Genomic DNA, 13,340 nt, shown 5'->3' on the forward strand with positions numbered 1-13,340 from the left:
ACTAGGTATGCTATACAGGAACATCCACTTTCTCTCTCCTTCCACCAGACAAACCCTTGCCACTACCTATCTGCTCCCCTCACTAATGTATGGCGCTCCTCTATTAACAAACATATCTGCTGCTCTTACCTCAAAATTGGAAGTCTGTTATAATAGGATTTCTAAATTTGCTACCAAAGCCAAATTCTCCTGCCATCATTGTACTGCCCTTCATTTGTTAAACTGGCTTGAACGCTCTACCCATCTTGATTATCTTCAAATAACTGCAGCGCACAAACTCATGTTTCAACCAACCAAGTGCCCTGCTCTCTCCAACATCTTTCTACCTTACTCCCCTCAAAGAACTCTCAGATCTACTCACCAAAACCTAATCACTGTCTGAAAACCCAATCGTCCTGCTGGTCAACTTCTGCTATCCTTTTCCTTAGCTAAAAAATGGAATTCTCTTCCTTCCTCTCTTAGGACTTGTGAAAACTTTGAAAGTTTTAAAACTCAGCTACATGCTTTCCTTTCCTCTAACAAGAAATGCAACTGCATGCTCCCCACCTAGTCTAATATATCACTCCTCTCTTAAACTCCTGGCTAACTCACTATCTAACCTTAAAAATTGTACATATTGTAATTATCTTAATTGTACTATGTAACAAAAGAACCTATGCCTGCTCTCTAATATGATAACAAATTGTAAATTGTATTTTCTACACTATGGTTGTATCTGTAACTAAACTTTGTAATTGTGGAGCTTTTCTGTTATCTGTAACTAAACCTTGTAATTGTGGAGCTTTTCTCCCCGGGTCTCCACTGAAAATAGGCTCCCTGAGCCCAGTGGACCTCCCCGGTCATCAAACTGGAAATATATGTTGTTGTTTCTTTTGGCTTTTCCCGGTTAGGGGTCGCCACAGTGGAACTCTGGTCCGCTAATGATTGGTAGTTGATTTTTACATGCCGAGTTACCAGCCCTGATGCACAACCTTCAACGAAGGTACACCCATTCACGCATGTCTCCACGCAGAAAACGCTCTAGCTGAGAATCGAACCGGACAGCATCTTACTGTGAGACAACAACGCTACCGCAGCACCACCACCGCGGGTCAAACTGGAAATACATAAATAAATAAATAAATATTTATTTATCATTTGTTGACAGAGTTAGCCCTACTAAGCTAGTGACCTCTTCAGGGGAGACCTGAAGTGGTAATTATACTACTAGATGAAATCTGGCCAGGGCATCAAGGAACGTTGCCTGCTCTTTTCGATAGGTGCTGTGGGATCTTTTACATCCATCTGAGCTACTACCATCCCAGGTAGATGGGGTCATAGTTTAACATCTCATCCCAAACAAGGCACAGTCAGGAGTGCAGCACCTCCTTATGCTGTACTGCAGTACCGGAAACTAATCCATGCAGCCAGGGTGTGAACAGAAGCCTCAGCCTTCTAATCGTCTAGCACTAAAGGCAAGTGTGCTACCTGTTGCACCACTGACCCTTAGGATGAGCCCTAGGATCTTAACACAAATCTATCTTCCTTCAAAGTACAGACAAATGATAAATATATTCATTAATGACTGAATTAATTTATTAATTTATTTATTGTTTATAATACTTTTCTTCTGACCGCCACTGCCTTTGATGTGATGTGCTAAGGCCTGGTATGTCAGATGTACTTCTGCATGTATAATCTGTGAGCAACATAATCAGAGTAGGGCAAAAGTGTCATCTACCTCAAGGAATGCTGGGTGATGCTGAGTGCTTTAAACGACAGAAGGGAGAATCTGCAGTACTGCATGCATGGGTATCCTTACATTACAGCATAATGTAAAGTGGGAGAGACTAGAAGGGGAGGGATAATGAAGACAAGACTTCAATAAGATCTCCCTTGTTTGTATGTAGCATATCTTGTCCCCTCTCAGCAGTCTGGATGATGGAAACAGCCCTCTACTCATAGCTGTGTGTGGCATAAATTTGTAAGGATGCTATATTTGTCATGAGGGCAGGCATGAGAAGTTGGCAATGTATAAAAACGTAGCTTGCAAGTAACAGAGTCCCTTATCAGGTGAAAGTAAACTCCATGGGAATAGCCATCAGAGTGCTAACGGAATGCATTGGGATTGTAGCCACTGTAAGTTCTGTTAAAAATCCCATTTGTTTAGCTAGCATGCGACTGCTGCAAAGAAATCATTCACTCCATCCAAAGTGTGAAATATATCTCTGTATGTTCCAAAGTGTTCAGTACTGCATCTTAAAAAAAGTCAGAAACTTGGAATCTGTGATTTTGGATGACATTACATAGCGGCCGGCAACACGTCTTCCTGCTGATATACACCTTAATGCACCTGCTTACCTTTGGAGGAGAGCTGGTTGCTTTGCAAGTTGAGGGTCTTCAACTTCTTTAGTCTGGACAGGTCATCACAGGCAATCTTGTCCAGCTGATTGTTCTGTGGATAACATAGGACAGGTCAGCAGCTGTTGTAGGACAGGAGCTTAACAATAGTTACAGCCTGTAAATCCTGTGCTCCTACTGTGCCAAAAGACACAGTAACAACACTTATGAAAACTGCAATGATTAGACACTTTTTCCACATACTTGGTTAGGCACTAAGTCTTTCTGTCATTGTACTAACCAGATTTAAGGCCTAGAAAAAGTCAGTTAAGCTTTCTCAGAAAATACACCCTGACTTGTTTGTGCACATCCAGAGCTCCTCATGGGAAACATGTCTTCATATATACATTGTGGATGTTATTGAATAACATGCACAATGTACATATGAAGACATTTCCTCCCCAGTATGGTCAGTTTATTGCAAATGTGATTTCTGCCAAACAGAATAAACACACAACCTCTTTTATCCAGTCTGCCATTTGTTTCTTTCTTTTCATTTGCAGTTAAGAATCTGGCTTATTCCTCTATATAACTGTTTTTTTTTTTTTTTTTGGGGGGGGGGGGGGCTTTACATTGCATTCTGGCATCATTTAAATAAATGAATGTATCACCAGCTGCCTAAATAAACGGATGTCCTGCTGCCTTGGAGAAGGGGGGGGGGGGTTCTGTCTCAGCTGGTTGGCTGCAAGGAATGCTTTGTTTGGTCACACCTTCCAGCTGGAGGGATCCCATTATCCTGAGTCAGAGGTCACCAAAGAAAGAAACACAGAAATTGATAATGCCTGCTGAATGTCTGTTGCTGAGGTTCCCAGGGATTACAAAATACTGACAGCAGGAGAAGTGAGCACTGGGACAACTGCATCTTAATTCACACACATCAGAGCCCCCCCCCCCACCTTTTTGTTCTCATTTTAATAGGGTGTTGTTATCTTCTTATTCATGGGTTCAGATTGCCTCAAGTGATTGTGTACTCCATGGGATCATATTTCCTGTCATCTCTCCTGCTCTGCATTCTGATAGTGCCCTGCCCCTGCTGTGGGAGCTTTTGGTCATTCTGTACTACACTGGACGTCCACATTGTACTGCAGCTTGTTACTACTGATAATCATGTGATTATTATTACTTTTTTCATATTTTGAATCTTTCTCACTGTCCTTTTTTTCCAGTACTCAGTGTTTACATTACTGCATAATTTTTTAAAATTAGTATGTAGTGCGTATTCCAAGTCTTCTAAATCATCTCTGGACAGTGTTAGCCCTCAGTAATCAGTACCGTCAGTAATGGTCACTTGGTCAGTAATTTTTAAAATACATTATTTTCAAAGAAGGTTGCTGCAGGGGGGATTTCCACAGTCCCTAAGCTGTAACAACCTCAAGGCTGATCATGTAAACAAAGGGGATGCAGTGACAACCCCCCACATGAGAGGAGAAAAAGGCTTTGCCCCTCCTAACAGCAGTCTGATTTTCAAATTCCACTTTGAATACCTTTGTTTAATCAGAAGCAGAATTCACTGAGTCAGACTAGGAATGCATGTCACAGGGGCATGTTTGTTTCTGTTACCTAGATTTACTGCATCTGTCCATTATTTGTTTTAACTTTGAGTAAAATAAAATCTTCTTTAGCCTGCTGTTTTAATGGACAAGGTGGTTTTACCTCATTCTGTATTGTTCCTCTGCACAGATTGTTGCACTTCTTACCTTGTACCTAGGTCTTAGCTGAAAAAGGCACCTGAATCTGCCTGGATATCAAATTAATCAATAAAAAAATAATGTATCAATAACCCGGCTCGTAAGTAATCATTTCTGCAGCTATTGTACCCTGACTTAGCAAGTAGTAAGTATTTCACCTTATCTAAACCTTTAAATGTAACTTTTTAATTTTGCTGAAAATGTGCCTTTTGTAAAAATTGTCCCTCCTGTCATGATGCACAGACACACTTCAATATTAGTTCTACAGTCAGAGTCACAGGTCTCCACAAACACCTGCTTACCCAGTCCAACACCCTGCTATATAACAAAAGCTCACAATCGGACTAACATGAGCACAGGATACAGGACTCTAGTTTTGTGTTTATGCAGCCAGAATTCTGACCATAAAAATCTGCACAATTAGTGCAACTACGTTTTATCTGCCGCATGCATTGATAGGGTATCCTATGTTATGTTAGTATTTGCGGAGTTATGGAATTAAACTGATGGAAGACCTTTTTGCATTTGTCACCCTCTCTCTTGATGATTTAAGGCGGCAGATCCTTCTGCATGCCCCCTGTCTGTACCCTTTCACAGTTGTTGTAATCCATGCCAGCATAAACCAGACCTGGTTATGTCTTCCCTCTCCAAAGTGAAACTGCCTTGCAGCTCTGCCTGCTTCTTCCTGCAGGCCCTCATGCATCAGACACAGGGATCTCTGTCTGCTTCTTCCTGCAGGCCCTCATGCATCAGACACAGGGATCTCTGCCTGCTTCTTCCTGCAGGCCCTCATGCATCAGACGCAGGGGTCTGACTTCTGCTGAAAGCTGATGCTTCGCTCTCGAGGTGAGTTTCTTGGCCTCCATGTGTCAAACACATAATAACGTGGTTAAGATTGGAGACCTGATCATAATCCATTATGCCCATAGTATAGGTGATTACTAGGCTAATGACCCCAGATGGACTTTTTAAGCCTAGCCATGCTTTTGAAATGCATCTGAGAGGTTTAATAACCCTAAGATTATTCAAATGGGTATATGTAGGCTGGGGCTTGGGGGTCAAGCATTTACAGGCTGCCTCTATCCATTAGGGAAATAGGTATCAGACCCAGAATGGAAACTCCAAACTCCTGGAAAAATGCATACATAAGAAACTGTTGTACACCTCATCCAAAACAAACTAATTATCCCTACCCAACATTTTTTTTGCCCATCACACAGCACAACCACTGCCCTAATCTCCTTCATGGACACTGTGTCCAAATCCATCGACTCTGGTAATATCACTTCTGTCTTACTACTAGATCTATAAAAGGGATTTGACACAGTGTCCCACAACAAACATCTTCATCAGCTACCCATTGCAGACTGCACCCCACCATCCCTCCAATGGTTTGCAAGCTACCTATCTAACCGCCAGCAGTGTGTCAAATGGCAAAATAAATTATCCCAATATCAAAGCAACATAACTGGAGTACCACAAGGGTCCATACCTGGACTTTTACACTTCAATGTTTTCACCAACAACCTTCATACTTCAACACACCTTAGCTCTGTTATCCAATATGCAGATGACATTACCATAATTTCCTCCTTCAGTAACATGCAACAACTCCAGTAACTCACCCAAGCCACCTTCACCTCAATAGAGACATGGCTGAGACAAGCCTAGCTACTTTTAAATCCTAAAAAAATAAATAGTGCCTTTTTTAGGCTAGACTCAAAAGACAAACCCACCACCATAAATAGCACAAGTAACAAAAAACTGAGGGTAATGCTACTCAATGCCAGAAGTATAAACCCCAAAATGCATGTAGTCGAGGCACTCCTCAGTATGGAGAAAATTGATATATGTGCAGTAACAGAAACCTGGTTTAAGGCTCCAGAGAGCACTCCAGCACTACCAGACTACAACTCATGCCATACATTTCGGCCACAGAACCCAGACTGAAATACAAAAGACGGGGGCGTATCCATATTCATCAAGGATACCCACCCCTCCAGGTTAATGGCACAGCACGATGCTTCAGAGATCATTCACATGCAACTAACAACGGGCAAAACTGCTATTCAAATTGTAGCTTGCTACAGATCACCCACCATGTCCCAGGATTCCCATTCCACATTTCTGGAAACACTGGAAAACATAAAGGTCCTACCAAACACCCTAATATTGGGTGATTTCAATTACCCAAACATTAACTGGGAGAACTACCCAAGTACTAACTCCCTTACCCAACATTTCCTAGAATTTATAAACTCAAACGCCCTGGATCAACTGGTCAACACTCCCACCAGAGGTGACAACATATTGGACCTGGTCATCACCAACATGGGTGACGGTGTTCCACACCAGAGGTCAACCCCTCACTGGTTAGATCTGACTATAAAAAAATCACTTTGGATATCCACATTCCACCCCCACCCCCAGACAAGGAAATCACTATGAAAAACTTTTCAAAAGCAAACTTCACATTACTTAAGACTGAGGTGGAAAGTTTCAAAGCTCCCATGCTAACAGATAACGCTGTCCAAGCTGCAAAATCCTTTACTAATGCATTCTACAGGCACCTACAAGAATGCATGGATCTTGCTATCCCAAGCAAAACCAAGACTCACTCCTCCAAGAAAAGGAAACCAGTCTGGTGTACCCCTGCCATAAACAAACTATACAATAGAAGGAGGAAACTAGTACAGAAAAGAGTAAAATCCCAAGAAGGGAAGACATTCCTGATCAGTATCAGCAAGAAACTATGATCCCTCATAAAATCATCCAAGGCAAGCTTCGAAAGAAAAATTGCCAAGGACTCCAAAGATAACCACAAGGCATTCTTTAGCTATGTCAAGAATCTAAGTGGCAATGCTCAGATCTGCTCAGAGTTAGTGCAGAATGGCACAAAGTACACTGACCTGACCGATATCGCCAACATCTTGGCAGACAGGTTCAGTGCAAACTTCACCCCCCTCTCATCCCCAAAAGGGCCCATAACCATATCAGAAGAATGTAGAGCCCCTGAAATCACAGACACTCAGGTTAAAACAGCTCTCTCCGAAGCATAAAACACAACATCAATGGGACCAGACAGTGTCTCAGGCTGCGTCCTACATGAGCTCAAAGATGAACTAACCCCTCACCTAAACACACTGTTCAAACTCAGCCTCTCCACAGGCTACATACCCATAGAGTGGCGCACAGCAATGGTTATTCTGTTCCACAAAGGTAGAGCCACAACAGACCCCAGGAACTATCGCCCTATAAGCCTGACTAGCTTGGTCTGTAAGGCTTTGGAGCGCATCATCATGGAACTCATTAACAGAGACATTGGGAACCTCCAAACACTGGACCCTACTCAGTTTGGCTTTGTTAAGGGCAGATCATGCCTCCTAAACCTGGTGGACTTCTTTGAGACAGTTACCAAGGCTATAGATGAGGGAAAGGTGGTAAACACAGCCTACCTAGACCTCGCAAAGGCATTCAACACCATTCCCCCATTCTGGTATTATAGACAAGCTCACCAGCCTGTACATAAACCCCTACATCACAAGATGGGTTGCCAACTGGCACACGGACAGAACCCACATGGTGAGAGTTGTGGGAGCTAGGTCCGACTCTAAACTGGTTACAAGTGGCATTCCCCATGGCTCAGTCCTAGGACCCCTCCTGTTCGGCATATACTTCTCAGAGGTACAGGCAAGCACAGGAGGACTATAGCTGACCAAGTTCACAGATGACTGCAAACTAGGGGCTATAATTGACTCTCCAGCTGACACAGACATCCTCCAAAAGGGTCTCACTGAGACAGATACTTGGTGTCAAAATCATGGCCTCAAGCTAAATGCCAAAAAGTGCATAGTCATCCCCTTTAGAAAAAACAAAGTACCCACAAACTACCACATAGGTGGTAGTTCCCCTAAATACGGAAGACATAATAAGGAATCTGGAGACCCAAGTAGATAGTAATCTCTTCTTTGATAATAACATTGCCAAGGTGGTTAGAAAATCCTTCTATGTGGCTCAACTAATCACAAAAGGGTTCGCATCCAGATCAAAAGAGGTCATTGTGCCCCTCTACTCATCACTCATCAGACCCATCATAGAGTACAATGCCCATTTGGGATGTACCTTACAAGACACCTGCAACAGCTGGAAAGACCACAGAAGTACCTCATCAAGAGGATCACTGGCCTCAAACAGATGCCCTATGCAGCTTGACTGAAGAAACTCCAGCTGTACTCGGTTGCATACTGCCTACTCAGAGGTGATCTCTGCCTGACATACAAGGCCATGTCCAACCCAGAATTAATGGACATGCTCCACCTAGAGAAAATCATATCCCCTCAAGCCACATGCTCTAGGGATTTAAACTTCACCACAGCAATAAATAGGACATGCTGAAGGGATAGATTCCTGTCCCAGAGACTTCCCATGCTTTGGAGCACGTTTCCAATCTACATTAGGCAGAGCTCCTCACTAACACTTATCAAGAGAAACCTTGATGAGTGGATCGGAAACAGAAAGTTTACCCTGGGGATCACTTCAGTGGCTCTGCTGGACAGAGGCACAGGGAACTAATCAGAGGGGGCAGCGAAAGCCAACACATTCTGGCTAGGCATATAAATGCCTTTGGGCAGATAACCTAGTACCTACCTATGTACTCACCATAATGTTCCATCTGAGTAGTTCTACTTCATTTGTCTTCAACCTCTGGGTACCGGATCTGTATCAGATCCGAGCCAGCAAATTCACTAGCATGTGCTCTGAGCTCCAAGCTCCTTGCCTTACCCACAGTACACCTCAGCTACCTTCCAAGCCCCGAGATCAAGTTTGCTGCCACTTACACTGAGAAACCGACCTGAAAGAATACCTTATGACCTAAAAACTGCAGCCCACAGGCTGTTCATATGATAAGGCCAGAGGGAAGGAGGGAGGGACGGTTGAAGACAAATGAAGTAGAACTACTCAGATGGAACATTATGGTGAGTACATAACTTCTTTATCTGAAGTAGTTTACTTCATTTGGTCTTCAACCTGTGGGACAGAGTCCCTGGCTACTAAACTCCTGGGTGGCCCTCATGGAAGGATATTCCGGAGCACCGCAGAACCAAAGGATGTTCTCCTTCTAGAAGTCAAACCCAATTTGTAGTGAGAGATAAAGGTATGAGATGAGGACCAAGTAGCTGCAGAACAAATGTCGTCCAATGAGACTCTAGACCAAAAGGCCACAGAAGCAGCCATTGACCTAGTGGAATGAGCTTTCACCTGACCTGGAGGAGACAAACCTTTATCCTTATAGACCTGAAGGATGCACAAGGAAATCCACCTAGCAATAGTGACCTTGGAGATAGGTTTACCCAAAAAGGGTTTAGAGAAGGACACAAACAGTTGATCAGATTTACGAAAGGTTTTAGCCCTGTGTGAATAAAATCATAAATGTCTATGAACATCCAACAAATGGAGTCTATCTTCCATTTTGTTAGCAAAATTTGGAAAGAAAGCAGCTAAGTTAATGGTCTGATGTTAATTTGTGATGCAACCTTGGGAAGAAAGGACAGATTAGTCTGAAGGGAAACCCTATCTTTGTGGAAAATCATATATGGACGGTTTAATAGACAAAGCTTGCAGTTCTGAAACCCTTTTAGCAGAGGTGATAGCGACTAGAAATGCTGTTTTCCAAGACAAAAACTTAAGATCTGTGGTTGCAGCAGGTTCAAATGTTGGAGCGACCAAAGCTTGAAGAGCCATAGTAAGGTCCCATGGGGAACAGGATCCTTGACCGGGGGGCATAATAGGAAAGTACCTTTAATAAAGGCTTTACACAGTCTGGAAGAGGCCAGAGAGGCAGAATTCTCACCCACATGAAAATGAGAGATGGCAGCTAATTGAACTTTGATAGTAGAAGAGCTTGCTCCTTGTTGAAAAATATTGACAAGGAAGTTGAGAATGGCAGAAAAAGTAGCCGTGAAAGGATCTAGACTCCTTTGAGAAGCCCAAAAGGAAAAACATTTCCATTTGCTGCAGTAAATCTTCCTGGTGGAAAAAGACGCCTTGAAAGGTTCCGAAAACTGACATAGTCTGAGCCAGGCATTGCACCTCATGGACACACTGGACCCAGCCACCCTAACCGCTCTTTCAGTAGCATGTGAAAGGAGTCACATGGATGTATTGGAGACTGCTTTTAAAGTGGCCCTCCTCGCGGAGAACGTGTCTCTGTCCTCCTGCAACATGGACTTAGGGGGAGACTCAGCCAGTTCCTTGACCAGGTAGTGCTGTAATCTCATGATGTTGGCCAGGTAGTTCAGCACCCTGCTGGAAAAGGTCACTGAAGCATAAACCTGCTTCCCTAAGCAGTCCATCATCCGAGACTCTCGGCTGGGGGATGAACCGAGGAACTCTCCTTTTTAGTGGCTGCTGCTACCACCATAGCATCTACAGGGGAGCCCTTGTTCCACGATGGTCTATCTGAGGGTGGACTCAAGATCTTGTCTGGACATTTCAGGATTGGTTCCATGGTGTCTGGCTCCTTCCAGGCCCGTGAGGTGACCAGGTCCACCAGGGGATCTGTGGGAGGGGACACCCAGGAAGTAGATAGGCCTGTGCCAAAAGTCACCAGGAACATGGATTCGTTCGAAGAAGGTTAAGGGGCAGACCAGCCTCCCCACTGGTGTAGGATTTCCATGATGTCTCCAAAGGAGACATCCTTGGGAGGTGACCTGGGGGAACCTTCCCCATCATCCAAATCTATGTCCTCGGTGAGGGAATCGGGGGAGTCCAAGTGCCTCCTCTTACACGTATCCTTGCGAGGCACGTCTCCAGTGGGGCTCCTGAAGACTCGCAAGCCACTTGTTCCTCAGGGGGAATTACCTGGGGCTCCTCGAGCATGGGCTCTCCTTCTGGTAAAATGATGGGATTCATAGACAGAGCCGAAGGAGTCGGGGCGGAGTCCAAGGAAATAGTCAAGGGTCTCGATCCAGTGGAGAGAACCATTTCTACCATGTTGAATGCTGAGGGAGAACGAGCCTTCTGGGGTACTATTAAGGAAACCTCTCTCCCTGGATCTGATGCAGGAATCGGAGCTGGGTCCAAAGTGGATGGAGCTCCGAGGGGGGGAACTTGGTCCGACAGCATCGGAGCCAATGAAAAAAGTTCCGCTCCCTCGGATCTGACACCCAGGCTCTGGCACCGAGAGTCACTCGGATCCGAACTGGTCGGATCCGACATGCTCCAGGCAGCTGCTGCGTTGAGGAGACAGGTACCATTGGCACCGACCCACTGACTAAGGCCATCCTCGTACTCTGAACCCGGTGGATGGATCGGAGAAGGAGAAATTGGTGTGAAGAAAGGAAGCAAGCTCCCCCTCCAAAGGGAGAGGGGGCTAGCAAGGCTCCCATCTGGATCTGAGTACGAATCAACCTCCTCATCATTTTATCCATGTCAACTTCAGATAAGCTTCAGGTGGATCTCGAAGAGGCCACGGACTCTGACCTGGCAGGTCGAGGAACTGAGGCCCTAGATGGTGGTCGTGTCTCCTCCAGCTCCGGGAAAAATCTCGGAGATCAGAGTGGAGGGGATTCACGGATCCTAGCCTGATTTTTGGCAGGAGTAGAAAAAAGGTCCAGAGACCTCTTGCGTTTCTCTGGTTTATGCTCTCTCTCCTTCTCTCTGCCCCTTCTGCGTTCCACTTCCACAGGCTTAGAAATGAGAGGTTGAGTCCCAGCATGGGAGGGAGGAAAAGCAAGGGCAAGAGAGGAAGGAGAGGTGGTCACTTCAGTGGCATACCACCTGCTCAGAGGCGATCTGTGCCTGACATATAAAGCCATGTCCAACCAGGAATTAATGGACATGCTGCACCTCAGAAAATCCAAATCCCATTGAGCTACGCGCTTGAGAGACTTGAACCTCGGCACTGAAATAAATAGGACTTGCTGGAGGGACAGATTCATAACCCAGAGGCTCCCTTCACCCTGGAATAAAATCCCAGTCCAGGTTAGGCAGAGTCCCTCATTGACTCTCTTCAAGAGGAATCTTGATGAGTGGATGGGGGATCGTAGGTTTACCCTGGGTATCACTTCTGTGTCACTGTTAGACAGAGGCACAGTATACTAACCTCGAAAAAGGGCATAGCAAAATTAATTTAAAATGGGTGGCAAAAGCCAAACACACTCTGGCTAGGCTTATAAATGCCCTAGGGCAGATAGCCTAGTATGAAACTATGAACCTATTTATTATTGCATCTACCTCTCTGTACCTATTTAGTATTTATTATTGCATCTACCTCTCTGTACTTATTTAGTATTTATTATTGCATCTACCTCTCTGTACTTAGTTTGTATTTATTATTATTGCATCCACCTCTCTGTACTTATTTAGTATTTATTATTGCATCTACCGCTCTGGACTTATTTAGTATTTATTATTGCATCTACCTCTCTGTACTTAGTTTGTATTTATTATTATTGCATCCACCTCTCTGTACTTATTTAGTATTTATTATTACATGTAGCTCTCTGTACTTACTTTGTATTTATTATTGCATCTACCTCTCTGTACTTAGTTTGTATTTATTATTATTGCATCTACCTCTCTGTACTTATTTAGTATTTATTATTGCATCTACCTCTCTGTACTTAGTTTGTATTTATTATTATTGCATCCACCTCTCTGTACTTATTTAGTATTTATTATTGCATGTAGCTCTCTGTACTTACTTTGTATTTATTATTGCATCTACCTCTCTGTACTTATTTAGTATTTATTATTGCATCTATCTCTCTGTACTTATTTAGTATTTATTATTGCACCTACCTCTCTGTACTTACTTTGTATTTATTATTGCACCTACCTCTCTGTACTTATTTAGTGTTTATTATTGCATTTACCTCTCTGTATTTAGTTTGTATTTATTATTATTACATCTACTTCTCTGTACTTATTTAGTATTTATTATTGCATCTACCTCTCTGTACTTATTTAGTATTTATTAATGCACTGACCGCTCTTTACTTACTTTGTATTTATTATTGCATCTACCTCTCTGTACTTATTTAGTATTTATTATTGCATCTATCTCTCTGTACTTATTTAGTATTTATTATTGCACCTACCTCTCTGTACTTACTTTGTATTTATTATTGCACCTACCTCTCTGTACTTATTTAGTGTTTATTATTGCATTTACCTCTCTGTATTTAGTTTGTATTTATTATTATTACATCTACTTCTCTGTACTTATTTAGTATTTATTATTGCATCTACCTCTCTGTACTTATTTAGTAT

At 43.3% G+C, this 13,340-nt stretch overlaps 1 protein-coding gene across 1 annotated transcript in view; it reads right to left on the reverse strand.

The window, feature by feature from the left end:
• The window catches only part of PODNL1 (podocan like 1), a 906,607-nt gene that overhangs the window by 692,093 nt on the left and 201,174 nt on the right, over positions 1-13,340 (reverse strand). Inside the window, exon 3 of the mRNA XM_044057733.1 lies at positions 2,341-2,434. Coding sequence (XP_043913668.1) covers positions 2,341-2,434 — 94 coding nt within the window. The remainder of the gene's footprint in view (positions 1-2,340; positions 2,435-13,340) is intronic.

The sequence above is a fragment of the Protopterus annectens genome, chromosome 15.part0, assembly GCF_019279795.1.
Source record: "Protopterus annectens isolate FY-2018-M chromosome 15.part0, PAN1.0, whole genome shotgun sequence".
NCBI lineage: Eukaryota > Metazoa > Chordata > Ceratodontiformes > Protopteridae > Protopterus > Protopterus annectens.